Source organism: Acomys russatus, chromosome 2, assembly GCF_903995435.1.
Source record: "Acomys russatus chromosome 2, mAcoRus1.1, whole genome shotgun sequence".
Taxonomy (NCBI): Eukaryota; Metazoa; Chordata; class Mammalia; order Rodentia; family Muridae; genus Acomys; species Acomys russatus.
Genome location: NC_067138.1, coordinates 35,668,624 through 35,692,314, shown reverse-complemented (window position 1 = coordinate 35,692,314; position 23,691 = coordinate 35,668,624). Strand labels below are relative to the sequence as shown.

General features: G+C 43.5%; 1 protein-coding gene across 1 annotated transcript in view; it reads left to right on the top strand.

Moving 5' to 3' along the window:
• Positions 1–23,691, top strand: part of Esrp1 (epithelial splicing regulatory protein 1) — a 58,197-nt gene that overhangs the window by 11,390 nt on the left and 23,116 nt on the right. Inside the window, exons 5-12 of the mRNA XM_051160273.1 lie at positions 13,276–13,374; positions 13,488–13,542; positions 14,917–15,027; positions 15,129–15,261; positions 15,361–15,403; positions 17,074–17,375; positions 18,774–18,992; positions 21,070–21,256. Coding sequence (XP_051016230.1) covers positions 13,276–13,374; positions 13,488–13,542; positions 14,917–15,027; positions 15,129–15,261; positions 15,361–15,403; positions 17,074–17,375; positions 18,774–18,992; positions 21,070–21,256 — 1,149 coding nt within the window. The remainder of the gene's footprint in view (positions 1–13,275; positions 13,375–13,487; positions 13,543–14,916; positions 15,028–15,128; positions 15,262–15,360; positions 15,404–17,073; positions 17,376–18,773; positions 18,993–21,069; positions 21,257–23,691) is intronic.

The following is a 23,691-nucleotide window of genomic DNA, read 5'->3' as shown; positions in this document are numbered from 1 at the left end:
ACACAGAGAAACCCTGTCTTAAACAAGCAAACAAACAAACAAACAAAAAGCAAGTGTGAAGATATGGATTTGTTTGGAGTGCCAGTGTCTGTAATACTGTGTTGGAAATACTTCTTCACTTTGTATCCAATTAAAATGTAAATTCTTGCTTCTGTTGTTTTTGTGTCATTTTGAAATGGGGACTTGCTATGTAGTTTATAAGCAATGTGTCTGCCTCCACCTCCCTCTGGGGTGCTCCGGTTATATGCATGAGCCAATACACCCAACCAAAAAAAAAAAAAAATTTTTTTTTCAAGAGTAATTTTAGATCAGAACAAATTGAGCAGAAAGAACAGATTTTCCATCGTGCCCCCACATCCCTGTGGCACATGCACGTAGTTTGTTATAACCACCTTTGACACACTCATTACCTTCAGTTTACATTACAGTTTACTTGGGCATTCTTGGCTTTTGTGCATATATGGTGATGTGCCTACCTTTGTCACACCAGGGTCACAGAATGGTTTCCTGTGCTTCAGAACTGACTTTACATTTCTTCCCTCACACTGGCCCTTTACTATCCCTGTGCTTTTGACTTTTCCAGAATGTCTTGTACTCAAAATGAACTGGCAATAATCTCTCCAGATTGGCTTTTAAACCCAATAATGCATGTCCAGGGTGCTTGCGTGTGTGTGTGTGTGTGTGTGTGTGTGTGTGTGTGTGTGTGTGTGTGTTTGTTTTTTGAGACAGGGTCTCTGTAGCCTTGGCTGTTCTGGGCTTGCTTTGCTTTGTAGACCAGCTTTACTTGTTTGTTTCTGTTTGTTTATTTGTTTTTAGAGGCAGGGTTTTTCTGTGTAGCCTTGGCTGTCCTGGGCTTAATTTGTAGATCAGGCTGCCCTAGAACTCAGAGATCTGCCTCCGAAATGCTGGGATTAAAGGTGTGCACCACCACACCTAGCTGCTTCCATATATTTTTTATGGCTTAATAATTCAGATCCTTTTTTGTTTATATGTGTGTGTGTGTGTGTGTGTGTGTGTGTGTGTGTAAGTTTTATTTATTTATTTTTTTGAGATGGATTTTCTGTGTAGCCTTGGCTGTCCCGGAACTCACTCAGTAGACCAGGGTGGCTTCAAAGTCACAGTGCTCCGCCTGCCTCTGCCTCCCAAGTGCTGGGATCACAGGTGTGGGTGTGCGCCACTGTGCCCAGCTAGTTCATCTCCTTTTAGTGATGGGTAACACTGTCTGGATAGAGCACAGTGCATTCACTCTTGTGCTGAAAATGTTGTGGATTTTCCTTTCTTTTTATAAGATTTATTATGTATACAGTGCTCTGCCTCCATGACAAAAGAGGGCATTAGGTCACATTATAGACTGTTGAGAGCCACCATGTGGACGCTGGGAATTGATTGAACTCAGGACCTCTGGAAGAGCAGTCAGCTCTTAACCTCTGAGCCATCTTTCCAGCCCCAACATTGTGGATTTTCAGTTATGACTATTATGAATACAGCTGCTGTAAACATCTTTGTACATAATTGTGGGTAGATACAAATTCTGAATTCATTTGGGCTAAGGATGGAGAATTGTGATTCCGGGATTATATAGTACAACTACAACTGCTTTGTCTTCCTGCAATTTGGTGTTTAACAGTTTTCTGTTGTTGTTTTGTTTTCCTGTGTAGTAGAGAAAGCAGAGGCTCGGAAATTCCAAAAAAAAAAAAAAAAATGTAGAACTTGATTGTGTGTGTGTTTTATTTTTTTTCAAGGTACATAGGGAAGATGGGGGAAAGATTGAGCACGCTGTCATTTTCTGTGCAAGTGTTTATCTCTCAGCCCTTGCTCTGCTCCAGCTGTGGCCCACGGTTGGCATTTTATGGTAGAAAAGGAAGCTAAAGGTGCTGATGAAGTTTTGTGGCTTGGTCTTGAGGGCTTATCACTCTAACTTGCTGTGTTATGCTGCCGATGACAGCTTTGTGGACCACATCACGCCGTGGAGATGGAAGGTGGCTGCTGTGGGGAGAGGAGGCACAGGGATTCGGTGGCTGCAGCTCTGCTTCCTTCGGCACTTTCCCCATCATGTGTTTGCTCTGAAAGCTCTTTCCCGTCTCAGTTTAGGCTTCCAGAGTAATTCCAGAGGCAGGTGTGCTAGCAATTTTTGAGTTACACAATGCTGCCTGGATAGGCCTTATCTGTCAGGTGAACTGTGCATTGCAGTGCATTCAGTCAGGCAAGGTGGGGAGAGCATGATGAGGGGGTGGTGCTTTTTTTTTTTTTTTAAGAAATTATACTAATTTCCTTGGAGAAATTAATATTAGCTATTTTCTATTGACGTTTTGACTATAGAGCCATTTCTATAAAAGACTTTTCAGTAATAAAATACCTGCTTTTTTTTTTTTTTTTTTTTTTTTTTTTAATCCCTGAAATTGAATTATTTCCTTATGACTTCTGAGAACCTTTGGGTTTTTTTGTTTTGGTTTGGCTTTTTTTTTTTTTTTTTTTTTTTTTTTTTTTTTTTGGTTTTTCGAGACAGGGTTTCTCTGTGTAGCCTTGGCCATCCTGGACTCACTTTGTAGACCAGGCTGGCCTCGAACTCACAGCGATCCGCCTGCCTCTGCCTCCCGAGTGCTGGGATTAAAGGCATGCGCCACCACGCCCGGCGTTGGTTTGGCTTTTTTATGTTTGTTAAGACAAATGTATGTGTGTAGTCCTGATGTCCTGGAACTCTACATAATATGTAGACCAGCCAGGCTGTCCTTAAACACAGCCTTCCACCCCCTCTGCCTCCACAGAGTAGGAGTTAAAGGTGTGCGCCATCATGTCTAGCTGGCTCCGAACCTGTTTTTGGGTCAATTTTCAAATCATGAACTGATTTATTCTCATCAGTGAAGACATACAGCAATATAAATGTACTTTTATTGCTAAGCCTTTTTAAAAAATGTATTATTTATTTTAATTTTATTTTATTTTGCTAAACCTTCATTAAGGACTTAACTTGTAATAAATATAATATAAAGAACATATGGCTGGGTGTGGAGGCACCGGCCTTAAATCCCAGCGCTTGGGAGGCAGAGGCAGGCGGATCGCTGTGAGTTCGAGGCCAGCCTGTTCTACAAAGCAAGTCCAGGACAGCCAAGGCTACACAGAGAGACCCTGTCTTGGAAAACAAAAAACAAAAAATAAAACAAACAAACAAAAAACCAACCAAACGAACATATGAAAGGAAGGACACTCAGGCTAAGACTTGGTGGTAGAGTATGCACTTAGCCTTTTTGGGGTTATGGCTTCAGGGCCAGCATCCCACCCATACACAAGAAGATATCAAGAGCCAGGCTCAGTGGCACATAACTATAACCCCAGAACTTGGAGGCAGAGGCAGGCAGATCTCTGGATTTGAGGCCAACCTGGTCTAAAAAGTACATCCACGACAGCCAATGCTGTCTCAAAACAAAACAACAAAAAAGAAAATAACAAAAGTCTTTTACCTGTTGACTTAGTAGCCTCACAGAAGCTCACTGAAAGGGTATTATACCACTCTGTAGCCAGAGAAACCGAGAGGTGGGCTTTTTGTAGTTTGTTTTGCTTTTTCCCAAGATAGTATTTCTCTGTATAGCCCTGGCCGTCCTAGAACTCATATTGTAGACCAGGATGTCCTTAAACTCAAACAGATCCACCTGCCTCAGCCTCCCAAATGCTGGAATTAAAAAGCGTGCTCTACCATGCTGAGCCTGATGTAGAGGTTGGTTAGTTTGGGTTTTTTTTATCATAACTGAGAGGCTCTAATATGTTTCAGATACAAATATCCTAATCATTTAGAGGAAGAATTTTCTTTGTTGAAGCAGGGTCTTACTGTGTAGTTGCAGGCTGGCCTAGAACCCACTATAGAGAGTAGGCTGGCCTAGAACTCACAGAGACCTGCCTGCATCTATCTCCTCAGTGCTGGGTTTAGAGTTCATGCACCATCATATCTGACATACTATATGATTGAGACCAGTTGTCTCCTTAAGTAGCTCGTGCCTCTTCTGAATAGCCTTTCCTGTTTTTGTACTGTGGTGCTTCTCTGAGCATATAGCAGCTAAGCCTCTCAGTGGTAAGGTCATACTGAGATTGTGAGTCCCTGTTGTGCACTATGGTGTAGTCTGGAGGCTCACACTGGTTGACTGTGGTCTCTGCTGCCCCTTGATGGCTGTGTGCGATTTGGGTGTGTATATGTGTTGCTGCATTATCCTGTTTTTCTTGTAGGTTAAAAACAGAAATTGCAAGCTGGGCGTGGTGGCGCACGCCTTTAATCCCAGCACTCGGGAGACAGAGGCAGGCGGATCGCTGTGAGTTCAAGGCCAGCCTGGTCTACAAAAGTGAGTCCAGGATGGCCAAGGCTACACAGAGAAACCCTGTCTCGAAAAACCAAAAAAAAAAAAAAAAAAAAAAAAAAAACCCAGAAATTGCACAACATAGTGCTTAAAACATGAGCTCCAGCCTTTTACTCTAGCACTCGGGAGGCAGAGGCACGTGGTCGAGGCCAACCTGATATGCAGAGTAAGAGTTCAGGACACCCAGGACTACACAGAGAAACCTTTCCAAGCACAAGTAGTAAGCAGCAGCAGCAACAAAAACCACACAAAAAGTGAGCTCTGGAGTTTCATGTACTAGAGTTAAGTTGTTGGCAGTCTTCAGCCTCGGTTTCCTGTATTAAAATAGGAAAGATTTGTGGCTGGAGAGATGGCTCAGAGGTTAAGGGCACTGATTGCTCTTCCAGAGGTCCTGAGTTCAATTCCTAGCAACCACATGGTGGCTCACAACCGTCTATAATGTGATCTGATGCCCTCTTCTGATCTGTAAGTGTACATGTAAGCAGAGCACTGTATACATAATAAATAAATAAATAAAAACTTTTTTAAAAAGTAAATCTTTAAAAAAAAAAATAGCAAATACTTGAAAAGAACAAGGCCATAGTGAATGTGACCACCTTATCCAGTACCTAGCCACTATGACTGCTTTCCTCCTAGGTTATTGGGAATATCAAGAGAGAGAGAACACAGCTGCCAACAGCTTTAAAATGGACTTCCTTATGATTTAAAGTCTTGCTTAAGCTATTTCACACCTAAGGTTTTGAACTCTGTGACACTGGCTAGAGAACTTTGAAAGCTTCAGGTAGACATTAGATTAGCTTAGGGAAACAGCCATGTTGACTTGTCTTTACCTTTTGTAAAATACTGTGTGATTGTGGCTGAATTTTGCATGAAGGTTTTTTTATGATTGAATAAGACTGTTGTAGTTACAAAAACCAATACCCAATTTCAAAGATAGATGAGCCAGGGGCAATGGCACATACCCTTCGTCTCAGCACTCGGGAGGCAGAGGCAGGCGGATCTCTGTGACTTCAAGGACAGCCTGGTCTACAAAGTGAGTCCAGGACATCGAGGACTATGCAGAGAAATCCTGTCTCGATAAACAAAAACAAAAAACAAAAACAAAAAGAATGAAAGTGCACTGACTGTCCCCTCTAGGTACTACTTTGTATGAAGAGGGTTTGAAATATCCTCAAGTGCACAGTTGGTGTGCCCTAGTAGTAGACCTTGTTAACTGGAGGGGGCAGGAATTATCTGTGGCATCACACTGGCACAGTGCGAGCCAGGTCAGCAGATGCATTGGCAAATGTCTTATTGCCTGGTATAGGTACATTGCTGAGGGCGTGGGGCAGGCCGGCCTGGTCTAGATAGTTCTGGGATGACTGGGCTACAGGATGAGATTCTAGATCTAAAAAAACCTGCACCCTTTTATTTATATTGTCTTTGTTCCAGTGCTGGGGACTAAACCTGGGGTCTTATGCCTGCCAGGCAGGCAGCTTGCTACCACTCCATATCTCCCCACTCTTAAATATGCCTGTTTTCTTTCTTTCTTCCTGTCTCTGTTGTCTGTCCATCTTTGTTTCTTTTCTCCCCATGAAATGCTGTTTCACTCTGATGTTAGCGTGGCCCCATGGGCCTGCACCCTCTGCCTTCCAAGTAGCTAAGGTTCAGATGTGAGCCTCGCTTTGTTGGCTAGTGCCTACCTGCATCTTACTGCTTCTAGGATTGACCAGATGTCCTTGAAATTCCTTTAATGGGTCTTTCGTTATACTAATTCCTCTAGGAAGTAGGATTTGTTAGGTAGGGATCTTTTTCTTTTTTCTTTCTGTTTTTGAAAGAATAAATGGAATTAAACTAAGAATTTGGATACTTTTCTCAGCATGTTTCTGGTATCAGAGAGTTTGCTGTTATGCTTCCTTCTTTTGTTTTTGTTTTGTTTTGTTTTTTTTTTTTAAGATTTTATTATTTATACAGTATTCTGCCCCCATGTATACCTGCAGGCCAGAAGAGGGCACCAGATCTCATTATAGATGGTTACAAGCCACCATGTGGTTTCTGGGAATTGAACTCAGGACCTTTGGAAGAACAGACAGTGCTCTTAACCTCTGAGCCATCTCCTCATCCCTTGTTTTGATTTTTTGAGACAGGTTTCTCTGTATTGCCCTCCCTGTCCTGGAACCTAGCCCAGGATGGCCTTGAATTTACAGAGAGCTGCCTGCCTCTGCCTCCCTGAGTGCTAGGTTTAAAGGTGTGTGCCACCACTGCCTGGCATGGTGTCCTTTAGTTGTGTGTATGTTAGCCACAGGGTCTCTTGCAGTCCCAACTGGTCTCAAACGTGCCATGTAATGAAGGAAGAAGACCTTCTGCCTCCCAAATGCTCCAGCTTGTTATGTACCATTTGTGTGGTACTGAGGTTTTGTTTTGTTTTTTGTTTTTTCGAGACAGGGCTTCTCTGTGTAGCCTTGGCCATCCTGGACTCATTTTATAGACCAAGCTGGCCTCGAACTCACAGCGATCCACCTGCCTCTGCCTCCCGAGTGCTGGGATTAAAGGCGTGTGCCACCACGCCGGGCTCGGTACTGAGGTTTGAACCCATGACCTCCTATATACTACCCAAGTGCTCTACCAACTGAGCTACATTTTTAGCCCAGATTTTTTTTTTAAATGTGTATGAATTTTTGCCTGTGTATGTGTGTGTGTTTCTGTGTCTGTGTGTGTGTGGTTCCAAAAGAAGGTGTCTGGCTCCTGGAACTAGAATTACATCCTGTTTGTGAGTCTCTGTGTAGGTGCTGGGAATCAAACCCTGCTCTCCTGGAAGAGCAGCAAGTGCTCTTAAGCTCTGAGCCATCTCACCACCCCTTTCTTCTCCTCCTCCTCCTTCTTCGTCGTCGTCTTCATCGTCTTCTTCATCTTTTTAATGTACATTGGTGTTCTGCCTGCTTATATGTGTGTGCGTTTGTGTAAAGGTGTCAGATCCCCTGGAGCTGGAGTTACAGACAATTGTGAGATGCTGTGTAGGTGATGGGAATTGAATTTGGGTCCTTTGGAAGAGCAGCCAGTGGCCTTAACCTCTGAGCCATCTCCCTATCCCTATATTCTATTATTGAAAAAAATCTATACAGCACCTGTTACTTTCTTCTTAACCCTTCTTCCTGTACTTGTGGCACTGTTGGCTCTTGGTGCACTACTGCTGTTTTAGTATTAAGTCTGGTGACATAAAACACTGTAAATACAGCAGGGAGCTAACAAGACTGTCTTTTGATGAGCCTTGGGCAGAGCTTTGATAGAGAATTTCTGCTGGGATGTGAGTCTGAGGCTTGAAACTTACTTCTTCCTTAACTCTTGACATACCTGCTGGGTTTTGTGTGATTGTCTTAGATACAAACTAAAAAAATGGACGTTGAGAGAGATGATATTTATGTATGGGAAGTAAATGCATTACAAGTGTGCCCGTTTCCTGGCAGTCGGGAAAGAGGTCAGTTTAGTGAGTAAATTGGTAAAGATGAGCTTTATGGGGCTCAGCCCTCAGCCTGTCACCAAAGGTGTGGAGTAAAGGAAAGACTCCTGCCACCTCAGCAGCGTCACCTACCTGCTTCAGCCTCTCTGTGATGGGCACTTGGTTCCCTACAGCCTGAAATGTAGGTTTTTGTTCCCACTGTGCTAGGCTGTAGTCGACTTTACTCCCTCCTGACATTTCTGGCTTGTGAAACTGGCTAAGCCTGTCTGTGCTGTTGTGGCTGCCTGAGGGTACAGGGAGTGAGTTACGTGACGAGCTCTGCAGTGAACCAGGAGGCGCAGGCTCACCCCACCTTCTCTCAGGACCTAATGTGCAGCTAGTGATTCAAAGTGTAGTTTACTGTGATGGAAGAAAGTGTAGGTGCTAAAGCATTAGGGAAAAAAGCCCCAAACTCACCTAGAGCTAGGGCTGTATGTCACTCACTAGTAGTGTATTTCCTAGCATGCACAAAAGACAAAGACCTTCATTTTATTATCTGTGTTCAGTTCTGGTAAGGAAACAGAATGAACAAATGTAAGAGATGAATTTAAGTGACTGCATATGTGCTTGGGCCACCAGAAGACAGCACCAGATCTCAGTATAGGTGATAATGAGCCTCCATGTGGTTGCTGGGAATTGAACTCAGGACCTCAGGAAGAGCAGCCACTACTCTTAACAACTCTGCCCCAAGTGACATATTCTTAACCAAAAACAAGAAGTTAGCTGCAAATCTGTTTCAACACAAAAAGGAGACTTTGCATTTTCACGTTTGATCTCTCTTTCTTGGGGTGGGGTTTCTTCGAGACAGGGTTTCTCTGTTCTCTTTTGTCTTTTCTGGACTCACTTTGTAGACCAGGCCAACCTGGAACTCACAGAGATCCACCTGCCTCTGCCTCCCAGAGTGCGGGGGTTACAGGCGTATCTTGCCCAACTTGATCTCTCTTCTTGGCTTATATTTTTTTTTTCCTCAAAAGTATCACTCAAGGCCAGTCATGGTGGCACCTGCCTTAAATCCCAGCACCTGGGAGGCAGAGGCAAGTGGATTGCTGTGAGTTCGAGGCCAGCCTGGTCTACAAAGCAAGTCCAGGACAGCCAAGGCTACACAGAGAAACCCTGTCTCAAAATCCCCCCCACCCCCAAAAGTATCACTCACAGTAAAACAACTGAAACAATCATTTTAACCTAGAGCAGGGACTTCTATAGTCAGTCAAAGTGTGGCTGTATTAATACTCCATCAAGAAGCTGAGTTGGGAGCCGGGCGTGGTGGCGCACGCCTTTAATCCCAGCACTCGGGAGGCAGAGGCAGGTCGATCGCTGTGAGTTCGAGGCCAGCCTGGTCTACAAAGTGAGTCCAGGATGGCTAAGGCTACACAGAGAAACCCTGTCTCGAAAAACCAAAAAAAAAAAAAAAGAAGCTGAGTTGGGGAACATCTCTCAATCTAGTGTCTTCATTTTATTTGTGTTGATGATGGGATATGTAAAAAGTGAAGGAAATGGATGATGGCATAAAATGTTGTTTGAAATGCCTTTGTTTATGTCTGTGTACACACATGCACATATATATGTATGGCTGTGTATGTTTTGGTGGGGATCCTTCAAGTAGTTCTCCTATGATATGATACGTCATGTATGTATGTATCTATCTTTTTTTTTTTTTTTTTTTTAAGACAGGGTATCTGTAGTCTTGATTGTTCCGGGACTTGCTATGTAGACTAGCCTGGCCTCAAACTCAAACACTGGCTTCTAGAGAATTATTATATGCATATATTTGATCTACTTAATCATGATATTAAAAGGAATACTAGAAGTAGGATTAGAAGCTGGGTGATGGTGGTGCATGCCTTTAATCCTAGCACTTGGGGAGCAGAGGCAGGTGGATCTCCATGAGTTTGAGGCCAGCTTGATACACAGAGTCCAGGACAGTTAAGGCTACACAGAGAAACCCTGTCTTGAAAAACAACAACAGCAAAACCGAAACAGTAGTAGTATTAGAATAGCAAACCACTGGCTGCTGGTGGTGCACATCTTTAAATTCCAGCACTCGGGAATTGAGCAGACAGAGCTCTGTGAGTTCTAGGCCAGCCTGATCTACACACCGAGACTTGTCTCAAACAAACAAATGTTAAACCAGTGCATGAGACAAAAACTGTAGTTCCGTCTCTTGTCATGGGGCCTCTGTACATGATGACAGTAGGTGGGGGGGCGGGGGGTTTACTGGTGCCTTATGGCCTTCTGGAGAGGAGGGCCCCCAACTGGTGACAGCCTGCAGCTTTGTCTTCAGCACCCTGGATTTTCTAGCCATACCACCTACTTGCTGCTCAGGCTGTGAGGACTTCATCTTCGTTTTCTTGTCTCATTACTACAAGAATGAGTGAGCAAGAGCAAAGGAAAGTGAGGTCCTTGCTCAGGAAATGTGGAATATAGGACCCTGGGTGACAGAATTGCTAACTGTGGCCTAGCGCGCCCGTGGAAGGCATCAGTGTTGTCGGGTGCCAGTTACTCTGGGCTAAAGTGGCAAAGGGATTTAGAAGATGGGTATTTTATGAACCTTGAGTGTTTTGTAGAAAGATGAGCTAATGAGTAGCTTGATCAGAATATCCTTTTACTGTGCCACCTGTTTGCCTAAACTTTATTCCGTCCCTTGGTCTTCTTTCTCAGGGTGGAACATTAGGATGTGGTTAACAAGGCTGCGTCTCTCTCTATAGTCAGAAGTCCACAAATGCCTAGGTAACTGGAAATTTAGGGTGTAAAATCTATTCTTGGTCCTGGTGTATAAATCTTTTGAGGAGCCAGTGCCAGCTTTGCTAGAAACAGGCGCTTTTCTCTGGGTTTTTGACGGTGCACACATGTGTCAGCTCATGGGAGTTTTACATCTCCCATTTTGACCTAGCAGCATGCTGGTCCGTTGGCAGGTGTTCACTTGGCCAGTTTTCTCCAAAATACCTGAGGATGATTTTGGGGCTGTAAAATGCGTGGTGAAGGGTGGCGTTCGAGCTGTTGGAAACTGTTAGATCGTACCTGTAGTCCTTAGCCTGCAGTCTCTTTATATTTAGATTTCATAACTGGAGGGGACAAAGGACAACATACTGCTGAAAGTCACACAGTAGCCAGAAGCCCCCCTAACTCCCACCCTCCTAACGCCCTCCCCCACACCCCCGTGCCATTCTGTTGAGCTGTGTGGCCTGCATGTGGAGCAGGAGCCGAGCCTGAGACACCAGGCCTGTGTAGTGGGCCTGCCTTGCAATTCTTAATTCTTTGAAGATCCCAGTAGCCTTTGCTGGCGCCCCCTGAAGACACAGGGCAGCTCTCCTTCCCCGTGTTCCTGTCTTTTGGGCTCATAAATGCACAGTCGTGGCTCCTGCAGGTGGTGTTGACCCCAGGAGGCTGACACTATCTTGCTTGAACATCTCCTAGGACCGACCCTTGATTTCTCACACGCTTATTTTCTCACGAGACAGCAGAAAGGCAGAGGCAAGAAAGAGTGTGGGCATTTGAGACTGATGGTTGCCCTCTGACAGTTCAGATTTCTTTTTTTCAGTCATAAATGTATGTCTGGTCATAGTGGGCTAGAGTAGGCTCTGCAGCATCGAAAGGAGGGGAGCATGCTGCTGTCAAATGTCTGCTTTGTCTCCTGGGGTTTCTGTCTCAGTGTTCCCACAAAGCCCAGAGCGTGAGGGTTATCACAGCTTTGGCTTTTAGATGAGTTGAAGTTTAGTGGGGTTGAGTCGCTTTTTTGGGAACTGTCCCTCCTGAGAGACAGGGAAAGCGGTGGGGTAGCGAGCTGGGAATGACTTCAGAGATGGAAAAGGAGTGTCTGTGGTGTTGACTGTGATTGACTCGACTCTGAAATGTTTTGTGTTCTATTTTTCCCTAAATAGTCCTTAAGGGACTGTCTCTGCTGGTCTCGGGGTGTGTGTGTGTGTGTGTGTGTCTGTCTGTCTGTCTCTCCCCACTCCTCTCTCTGTCTAGTAGTTTTTAAAAAATCAGTACCTGTTGTGGTGGCACACGCCTGTAATCCCAGCACTCAAGAGGCAGAGGCAGAAGGATCTCTCTGAGTTCAAAGCCAGCCTGCTCTACTAGGTTAGTCTAGGACAACCAAGGCTACACAGGGAAACACTGTCTTGGAAAAACAAACAAAAAATAAAAATAAAAATATCAGATAGGGAACAGTATGCCATAAGGCAAATGTTCTACTAAGTACAACAAACAAGAGCCTCATTCCAAATTCTGGAGAAGACCTGCCTTCTTACAGTCTTAACATTTGATTCCTGCTGGTACTGTTACAAATGTGTTGTGAACCAGCAGGCTAGACTGCTGTTGCTATGCCTGGTGACCCAAGTTCAATCCCTGGTAGTGGCCAAGGAGAATCACACATATGCACTGTGGCACAAGCACTCCAACACACTGAATGCCAATTTTTTTTATTATTATTTATTTACTTTTGGGTTTTGGGCACAGTGTTCCTCTGTGTAGCCTTGACTGTCCTGGGCTCACTTTGTAGACCAGGCTGGCCTTGAATTCACAGAGATCCACCTCTGGATTCCAATTTTTAGAGAAAAGACCACAATACACAAATAAAATGTAATGCAGATTTTAAAAGCCTTTAAATTATTTAAAAAAAAAAAAAAAGTTGTGGGGGCCTGTAGAGATAGATGGCTGATCTTCCAAAGGTCCTGAGTTCAATTCCCAGCAAATGCATGGTGGCTCACAACCATCTATACTGAGATCTAGTGCCCTCTTCTGGACTGCAGGTGAAACGCTGTATACATAATAAATAAATAAATAAATAAATAAATAAATAAATAAATAAATAAATAAATAAATAAATCTTTTAAAAAAGATTTACACATAATACAAATTGTGGTTTACCCAGAAAGTATATTGACATGGTCAAGGAACCTTGGGATTGGACTTGGTGCGTACCTACATTCTCAGAACCTGCAGAGGGAGGATTGCTTGGGCCCTGGAGTTCGGCACAGCCTGGGCAGCACAGTGAGGTCAGCTTGAGTTGCTGTCAGAAAACTTGCATTTGTATGTACTCCCATTGAAGGTGTGCTATCCCAGGGCCTCTGCAAGTATTCTGAAAGGGAAGTTGTGAGGAGAAGCATGGACCCGGTGTGGTTAGTGCTCTGACAACCGCGTCTTCGGTATGTACAGTGGTAAAGGGTCCTAATTAGTTGCTTTCCCTGATTGACACGACGTGCGCACACACAGTCTTCATGCACTTGCTGTTTTCCTAAATAAACCAAAGTTTCCATTAGGTAATGCCCCAGGATAGGCTCATTTGGACACTCGGAATAAGAGGGCTGAGAGGGAGACTTCAGGATTTAGGGTCCTGGCTGCCAAGCTAAGATTTCTTTTTTTAAGCACTTGCCTGCCTTTAAGTTTAAATTCTGCCTAGCAGAGTAGCCTTGCTTTACCGCTCTGTCCCAGTGATTCCTTAACTCAGCCCCACAGGCCTAAACTTTGAGAAGAACGACTCTGTCTCCCGATACGGAGCCTCTCAAGTTGAAGATATGGGGAACATAATTTTAGCAATGATCTCAGAACCCTACAGTGAGTAGTACCACAGCGTGCTGGGATTTGGTTCCTGTCGGCTGGCTTTCCGTTGCGTTGCACAGCTTTGCTGTCCACTTTCCAGAATGATGACTGTACACTATCATTTTCAGGTCACAGATTTTCAGATCCAGAGAGAGTAAACTACAAATTCGAAAGTGGCACTTGGTGAGTGGTTGAGTACTGTTCATTTGAACCTTAAGATTTGTTCTCATTCACGGCATGTAAGTCCTTATATATTTTCCTAATTTTATTAAACCTCTGCTTACTACTTATCGTTAGGTCATCTGTTACTTAAAGCAAGCTTATAGATTGAGATTAAAACGTAGTAACCCGTTGGCATCGCTAATTCCTCATTGACTTGGGTACATTCTCTGTTGAATTTGTGATTCTTACTTAAGTCTTCATGTCTGTCTACCCTTCTAAAGGGCAAGTCAAAGGATTTGAAAGTTCTAGAGGGAATGGAAAGATGATTAAGAGTGCTTACTGCTCAAGCATAGGGCCTGGGGTATGTTCCCACATCAGGGAGTTGTTCACAGCTGCCCGTGACTCCAGTTCCAAAGGATTTGAATGCTCTCCAGTCTGTACATGCGGTCCACATAAATTCATGTAGGCATATATGTGTACACATGATAACGTAAATGGATCTTTAAAGGTGCTCTTACTGTACGCGGGATCTACCTTACCACAGTGCACATATAGGGAGGTGTCCAAAGTGTGGGTGATCCTAGGTAGACCTGGTGGTTAGTCGGTCGCTGTCGTGAGCACCTGGTGGCCAAGAGGAACTTTGACAGCTTTGCCAGTTGAGACGGTAGCACTGATTTTTGTTGTACAGAAAGTGACTCATTGGGAAAATGTCCTAGGATTACTGAAAACATGAGCAGGAGAAAGAAAGAACATCAGAAGGTGTCAGAATGTATAATGGGTGATTTGCAAGTGACTCACTAAGGCGCGGAGACTCCCAAGTGTTTCCATAAACACCCTGTGCTTGCTGGCACACCTGCGTGATGAGGGAGATAACTCGTAATAGTCTTCTGACCACATGCTTACATCCCCAACGTGGGCTAATTGTAGCTTTATTCTGATCCTTGCTGTCAAGCTGGATTTAGCTCTTAGACTGTGCTCCCTACGTGTGAACAAAACCTGACGTCACACCCCATCCCCACTCGACTCAGTGTGGTGGCTGATGGGTAAGAATCTCAGTACTCAGAAGGTGAGGTAGGAAGTTGTCAAGTTCAAGATCAGCCTGGGTTATTTATTGAAATGTTGTCTCCAAACAGGAACAAAACCAAGACAAACCAAACAAGAAAACCCTTTCATTCTAGGTCAGGCCATTAATGGTATTGAGACAATTATGCTTCCTGTAAATGGATCTTAGGTGGTTTTGAACTTACGGCAAGGAGAGAGCTATTCACCTGAGAGTTGGTTTCCTGGATAGCTAGCTGTCTTTCTATAGTCAGTCTAATCTTCAGCAGGCCTCACACATAGCTGAGCGCTTACCTTGCATTAACTGGGCAACATGAAGTTGTGTTTCGTTCGCAGCAGCAAGATGGAACTTATTGATGACAACACAGTTGTGCGGGCTCGAGGTTTGCCCTGGCAGTCTTCGGATCAAGATATTGCAAGGTTCTTCAAAGGACTCAATATTGCCAAGTTGGTTTTTTTTTTCTTTGTTTTACTCCGTTCCAAAGGAGTGCAAGGTTTTCTGCCACTGTGGTTACCCTACCTGCCATTCATTTTGTTGTCTTTCAAAGGGGCGGTGCGGCACTTTGTCTGAATGCTCAGGGTCGGAGGAACGGAGAAGCTCTGGTTAGATTTGTAAGTGAGGAGCACAGAGACTTAGCCCTGCAGAGGCACAAACATCACATGGGGACCCGGTACATAGAGGTGCGTGTCCGCACAGCCCGACACGCTTGACCGCTCCAATGGTTATTAGTATATGATGGGTAGTTTGGAAACTGTTTTAATGTCTCTTTATTTTCTTAGGTTTACAAAGCAACAGGTGAAGATTTTCTTAAAATTGCTGGAGGTGAGTTGTTTCTTTTACGCAATGCAGATTGCATTGATACACACACGCACTGAGTACATTCCTGTGACCATACATGGTTCTTTCCAGTCAGACATGGGGGCTGTTTTCTAAATAGGGAGAAGAAACTTCCAATACCGCTGGTGAATTTAATGTACTGTAACAATTGCCCTGAGGCCTGAGGCAATCTCCTATGGCTAAGTAGCCATTAAGACTGAGACCACATAGAGGTGAAAGGGTCACTACAGTCATGTATAGAGAGAGGCTGAATGCTTGGGAGCAGCCACCTGCTGTACCGGAGGCTATTAAAGATCTACTTCTAGATATTTTTCTAAATTTTTTAATTCATCTGTGCTCAGGTCTGTGGTAGGGGTTTTTGTTTTTTTTTTTTTTTTTTTTTTTTTTTTTTGCGGGGGTAGGGGGAGGTAATGGTATGGATTCTGTTGTTTTTGGGGGGGGGGCAGTAATTGTATGAATTGTTTCTCCTCCCACCTTTTTTTTTTTCTCATTCTACCTTTATGTGGGTTCTGAGGAGAGAACTTCTTGTATGTCCAGCTTACACTGCAAATGGTACTCAAGGAGCCATCCTGGCAGCCCCAAGCCATTTACAGAAATACGAATAAAGATACTTAATTATATTTTTTAGAGATAAGGGTTCCTCTGTGTAGCCTTCGGTGTCCTGGACTTACTTTGTAGACCAGCCAGCCCTTGAACTTATAGAGATCCAATTGCCTCTGCCACCCTGAGTGCTGGGATCACAGGCATGCGCCACCACACCTGGCCAAGATTTTAACATGTTTTTAGGTTTCCAATTTTCCTTATTAGAATATAGTATATAATAAGTTCCATATACATTTTCGTTCATATATGTAGCATTTTATTGATATTAACGCCTAAGATAGCATTTTTATCCAATTTTTGACTGAGTCACAGCTTTTAAACCTAAGATGCACAAAGTATTAATTTTTGTATTTTAGATTTAAAATTTTTAAATTGTATATGAATGAATGTTTTGCCTGCATGTGTAATGTGCCATGTCTGTGCTTGGTGCCCAAGAAGGCCAGATGGTGTGGGATCCCCTGGAAGTGGAGTTAAAGACACGTGTAAAGTACCCTGTAGGTGCTGGGACCTGAACCCACATCTGGAGGGTCTGAACCATTGATCAGCTCTTGTTGGATTTTTGATGTGGTTTGGGTCCGTAGCCCAGGCTGACCTGGAACTTCTCTGTAGACCAAGTTGGCCTTGAAACTCAAGGCCATTCTCTTGCCCCAGCCTGGCAGTACAAGTATTGCAAACACGAGCCATGATGCCGACTGATTTTTTTTTTTTTTTTTTTTAAGGAAAAAATTTATTTATTTATTTATTTATTGAGACAGGGTTTCTTTGTGTAGCCTTGGCTGTCCTGGACTCACTCTGTAGACCAGGCTGGCCTGGAACTCACAGAGATCCACCTGCCTCTGCTTCCCAAGTGCTGGTATGGATCTTACTGTGACCCCAGAGCTTTGCCAGAAGGGACTGGGATGTGGCTGAGGGATAGAGCACTTGCCTAGCAGGGTAAAGTGCTGGCTTTGATTCCCAGCAACATAATACACAAACTGCCAGGAATTTTATCATTTTAAGTCTGGTAATATGGGAATCTTAACTCTTTCTCCCTTTGTTTTCGTTTTCTCTAGGGACATCCAATGAGGTGGCCCAGTTTCTGTCCAAGGAGAATCAAGTCATCGTCCGCATGCGGGGGCTCCCTTTCACAGCCACAGCTGAAGAAGTGGTGGCCTTCTTTGGACAGCATTGCCCCATCACTGGGGGGAAGGAGGGCATCCTCTTTGTCACCTATCCAGATGGAAGGCCAACAGGAGATGCTTTTGTGCTCTTCGCCTGCGAGGAATATGCTCAGAACGCCCTGAGGAAGCACAAGGACTTGCTGGGTAAAAGATACATCGAACTCTTCAGGAGCACAGCAGCCGAAGTCCAGCAGGTCGGTCCTAGAGGGTCTTCCGGGACCTCTGCGTTAGCGCTTTTCTTATTTATTAAGTTGTGGTATGTAGTAGTAAATACTTCCTAAACAGAAATTACATCCATAGAGATAAGAAATTAGTAAAAAATACTTTGCAGCTGACATGGTGGTACCTGAGGCCAGTCTCTTCACTTTTAAGTTCAGAGTTGCAGTGTGAAGATAATATTAAGGGAAGACTATGCAAACCGTACTTAGTGAAATGGAGTTGAATAAATTACCACAATTGCAGTACGCCTAGATTTTTTAAATACATTTACCCAGATAGACACTACCTAATAAATACATTATATTATATGGAGTGTGTGCCTTATTTAATTTAATTTTGTAAAAAATTTATTTATTATTATATATATAGTGCTCTGCCTGCATGTACACCTGCAGGCCAGAAGAGGGCATCAGATCATATTATAGATGGTAGTGGTGATGCCCCATGTGGTTGCTGGGAATTGAACTTATGACCTCTGGAAGAGCAGTTAGTGCTCTTAACCACTGAGTCATCTCTCCAGCCCTTAATTTTATTTTTTAAAAATATTTATTCATTTTCTGTATATGAGCACATATATATTTCCATGTATATCTGCATGCCAGAAGAAGGCATCAGATCACATTATAGATGGTTGTGAGCCACCATGTGGTTTCCAGGAATTGAACTCAGAACCTCTGGAAGAGTAGTCAGTGGCTCTTAACCACTGAGCCATCTCTCCAGCCTTTATTGTTTTGTTTTATTTTGTTTTGTTTTTTTAAGACAGGGTTTCACTTTGTAGCCCTGGCTGGCCTAAAACTTGCAATACAGAGCCGACAGACCAGCCTTAAGCTAATGGAAAACATTCCTGCATCTGCTTCCTGAGGGCTAGGATTATGGGCATGTACCATCATGCCTCTCTTTACCTTGTGTATTTGATAGAAGTGGATGTCATACTTACACTTCCTGGGAATGCATGCGGAAATGCATGAGCCCTTCATTTGGGGCTTATTCAACTTCCTTGCACTTAATGAATTCCTCAAAGGATCTCCTGAGAAACAGAACCATATTTTGTAACAGTTCTGTGGTGGGACATGATTATACCCTGCTCCTTCCCTCTCCCTAAGGCTTTGGCTCAGGGACACACACACACACACTCACTCACTCACTCGCTCGCTCGCTCTTCACTTTTTGGTTTTGTTTTGTTTTTCAAGACAGGGTTTCTCTGTGTAGCCTTGGCTGTCCTGGACTCGCTTTGTAGACTAGACCAGGCTGGCTTCGAACTCACAGCCTGGCGGAGTCTGCACTTTTAATCCTTGGAGATGCTAGTGGTGCTCTGTGGGACAGCATGGGAGCAGCAAGACTCCTAAGTCACTTGCGCTTTGCCTTGTGTATAGGTGCTGAATCGATTCTCGTCAGCCCCTCTGATTCCACTTCCAACCCCCCCCATTGTCCCAGTACTACCTCAGCAGTTTGTGCCCCCCACAAATGTAAGAGACTGTATACGTCTGCGAGGTCTTCCCTACGCTGCCACAGTAGAGGACATTCTGGACTTCCTGGGGGAGTTTTCCACAGATATCCGTACGCATGGGGTTCACATGGTATTGAATCACCAGGTAAGGAGGCTGTTTGTTGGAAATGGGTTGCTTATTCTCTCTGGTGACCCAAGTGGGGACCCTCTCCTCCCCTGTCTACTAAGTCTTACATCATCTTGAGGGAAAGATTTAACTGTAAGTGTAAGAATTCTTTAGGATTAGCCTGCTGAAGTGTGGCAGTTGAAATTCAGCTTTGTTTTCTCACATCGCCGAAGTCTGTCCCATTATCAGCAGCATCAGATAGGCCAATGTATTATGAGTGTATACAACATTTTCCTGTTGTAGCTACCGAATTCTGCAACTCTTCTGTTTTGGTGTGAGAGTGGTCAGAGACCAAACGAGCCAAGAGCATGCCTGTGCTTTGAAGCCCCTTTATATCCACAGACACAGCGAATAACTTACTTCAGATTCTTTTTAGATAGGTGTCAGACGTCCACTTACATACAGTAGGATGAGGCCCCTCAGCACTGCCCTGATCTGAGACTGACCTTAGTCTCAGTTGCATCAAGGGATAATTGTGAAGGTTTTCTGTCAGGCTGACTGGATTCTTTCTGTATGCCAGGAAGTATTTATTAGCTTGGTGCTACTCGAGTTTTGGTTAAACAAAATTAATCCTATTAGGTACTGGACTGTTGACTAGTATTTTGTGCTGTCTTAAGCAAGGCAAAGTTTTGAATACTTACAGGCCAAGTAGCACTAGTTCAAAAACTTCAGAACTCTGTTAAAAGCAAAAAATTTAATTTTAGAAAACAAGCCTTTTATTCAGAGTATTCATAGATTGAATATAGACTTAGAACAGAAATGTTGCCTGTACTGACTTTGCACTTAGAGGTATATTCGCTTTTATAACTCTCTACTTACTGGAAGGTGCATGCTGTTAGGTACATGGAGGCACAACCTCCTCAGCCCTCACACTGTCTTTGACACCAGCACATGTGAATTTAACACTTAGTCTGTGTAAGCCACACACCTTTTTCCTCTGACAACTCATAGCTCAGGTTACAGTGGAAGTCCTTTGAAATAGAACTGTTCAACATCACTAGGGGATTCTTTCAAGTCACTGTTTTCTAATAACCTCGTGACCATTGCCCTTTGATGAGTAGCAGCAGACAGATTTGCCTCTCATTTGACCTCCATGACCTGGAGGAAAAAAGCTTCTTTAATGATGGCCAAGCTCTTATCTGCCAGGAAGATGCTAGCTTTCCATCTTGGACTGAGTTTGTTGCTAATTTCCATGGTATGTGACTGTTAATGGTAACCTGCATGGTAATAATTTGTAAGGTGGTACAATATAAATATTCCCTGGGATTCTCAGAGCACTAACTTAAGATAGTCCTATAAACTGGTTGTCTTTTTCTCCCTCCAGCTTTGTTCATGTAAAAAATGTTCCCAAGGTGTTCCAGTTGTATGCAGCACAGACAGAGGCTTGGTTTTCAAGAGGGGAGTCAGAGCTAACAGAAACTGCCTCTGAATGCTCATCTGAGCCCTTTACGGAGAAAGTGGGAGGGGATGTGGGCGGAGATGGCTTCCCGCGTGGCAGGTGGCATCAAGCCGTGACTGGCATACCCCACAGCTCCCTGTCACCCTCAGGATGCATTGGAACCTAGGCTTTGAGGGATGAGGGACACGCTACAGGGATGTGAGAGGTCAGAAAGGAATTAACCCTGAGATTCAAAGGACAATACGGGCTTGCTTAGCTTCCTGTAGGAGGATATATTACTAGCTTTTATCATCAAATGTTATTTAATCGGATTTTTCAGAAGGGAAAAAAGATCCAATATATAAATCCTATACAGTCACAAGGAGGCCTTTTTAAAGTCCTGAAAATGTGATACTAACTTAATAGAAACCAAAAGGGATCACTTTCAACAATGACCTCTCAGAGCGTTTTCTTCAAGATTTTGTGGGCCATTCTGGTGATTAGGGAATGAAATCCAAGTCAGATTTCAGTAGATCACACTGTCACCCAGATTTTGTGGCTAGCCATGTCTTTAGTATTGTGGGTTATTGTCACTTCGCGTGCCTTGTAAGCAACCATTTACTTCCTTGTTAAAGGAGACAGCCTCCTTTTGTCTTTATTCTACCCTCCCACCCTCAGGGACGTCCGTCCGGAGACGCCTTCATCCAGATGAAGTCTGCAGACAGAGCTTTCATGGCTGCGCAGAAGTATCATAAGAAAACCATGAAGGACAGATATGTTGAAGTCTTTCAGTGTTCAGCTGAGGAGATGAACTTTGTGTTAATGGGGGGCACTTTAAATCGGAATGGCTTATCCCCGCCGCCATGTAAGTTGCCATGTAAGTTTTTCTTGGGTCTTGGCGCTGTTCTACGCTGTGTGCTGGTACGTGCTTAAGCTGCCTCCGTCACTCCCTGTGCCCGTGGTTCTTTCTCAGGCAGGCAGGGTGGTTACGTAAGGCCTTCCCACCTGAAATCACTAGGTTCTGGTAATCATTTAAGACCTTGGTTGTGGACACCCATAATTAGAGATGCTGCAGACACCTCCTTTCAAATTACCTCCTTGCTTTTCCAGTGACGAGCACTTGGGCTCTGAAGCTTAGAGTGCTCCAGATAAGCACTGACTCTGGGGGGCAACCTGGATATGTAGCTAACTTAACACGCATTGGAAGGTAAAACGTACATCTGGCCGGATCCTTTCCTTTCTGTCTTTTATTTATTTATTTATTTTTCTTTTACACATTAAACTTTTTAAAAGGATGATATGATGTCCATTTTGGATTTTTCTTTTTTCTTTTTTTTTTTGGAGCATCAAATGATGCCATTTAAAAATGATAACCTGGAGAGCGTTTCCTGTTTCTTTCCAGGATATCTGGAAGGAGCAAGTTAGTAAACTACATTTATGTGCAAGTGCGTAGTTGATTTAGCCACATTTGATTGGACCACAGGATCAGTGCTTAAATCAAGCTGTGCTCTTGCTCACTGGCAGCTGGGTGCGAGCCATCTGGAACTCTGTTTGAGAGGAATAAGCCCCGTTCTGTTCGGTGACTAAGGAGCCTTTTTAATGCAGTTCTGAACCTTTAAGTTGACATATCTCGTAGGCATGCTGGATATGTTTAAAGAACTTGGGGTCGAGTTCAAAGATAACTGGAAAAGTACATTGGGCGGGTTTGCTTGATTCTGCGGAAGTGGGCAGTTTCAGGCATTGAGTTTTCAGTTAACTTGTTTGACACAGTATTGTTTGTATAGTGTTTGGTGGGGCTTAGTCCTTTTCCCCTTGGAATTCCTGACCTCTAATATTCCATTTACCTGCTGCTTGCTGTTGGTTAATATTTAAATGTTTATTCTTAATTAGTATAAAGTTGTAGAAATCTGTGATTGAGTATAAAAAAATACTTTAGGATAATACTCGAATGCCTTCTGTCAATCACCATTTGATGTCAGTACCATTTAGCATACTGTCCCTTAGTGACGGTCCACCAAACATCATGTTGTGTATTGTACACTTCTTTTACCTCCTCCTCTTTACAAGCTCTTCCGAGTTTTTTACTGCATCTCAGCCTGGCCTGGAGTTCAGTATGTAGTCCATACTGTCCTTGGAGCTTTATGCCTTTCCTGCCTTATCCTCCTGAGAAGTAGGACTAGATGTTTGAGCCTAGATTCTTATTCGGGAAAGGAGAAACTTTTTTTCCCAAGACAGGGTTTCTTTTTGTTGTCCTGGCTGTCCTGGGCTCGTTTTGTAGCCCAGGCTAGCCTCAAACTCACAGTGATCCTCCTGCCTCTACCTCCCAAGAGCTGGGATTACAGGTGTGTGCCACCATGGCCCAGAGAAAAGGAGAAATTTTAATCCCTATTTTCTATAGGTTAAAATTATGTTTCTGAAGACCTAGTTTCTTTAAAAACATTTTTAAAGACTACATTATTGCATCTTTTAGTTATTTTTGATACTTCCAAAAGATGAAGACAGGATTTTTATTTTATTTTATTTTATTTTTACCTAAAATTTGATCGTGTCTTTTTAGCAGAAGAATTAATTTTGTTAAAAATCAGAAGTTTGGTGTTCATGTGCGTGCATTCTGCCTATTGATGCCACGTTTAGGTGACTGCCTAAGAGAACTTGCCCTACTTTGATCTAATCTCAAAGATTTAAAGCAGTCTAAGTACTGGTGTGGTTGACACTTCCACTGAAGACTTTCTCAATGAGTTTGGCAGCAGAAATGCTGGTATGGTCTTAACCTATTACAGTATGGCACCTTAAGTCACCAAGAAGTTAATTTAAGCTGGGTGTGATGGTGAGCACCTTTCCATGCCAGCAAAGAGGCACGGGACATGAGAGTTTAAGGCCAGCCTGGTCTACATAGCTAGTTCCAGGGCAGCTAGAGCTCAAAATCAAAGGAAAAGAAACTCAATTTCACAGTCAACTTTATTTTTCTAGCCTGCGCATAGACACCTGATTTCTCTTTTAGGAAAATAAGAAGTAGCCATATATCTACGTGATGAGTGCTCAGATCTCCTCATCTCTTGTCAATTTTTATTCTGCTTTTTTATGTTTTGAAGCATAATATATACATACACATAATTTCTCTCTCTCCTTTTTTTGTGTGTAGTTAGAGATCAGATTCAAGGTCCTGATTGTGCTAGACAAATGCAGCGCCACCAGGTACAGGCCTGACACCTATACCTGTCTTAATGGCATACAACACTTTCGTAATGAGTTGCTTGACCTGTAAGCGAGTTATGAGCATATGCTACAGAGTGTTATATC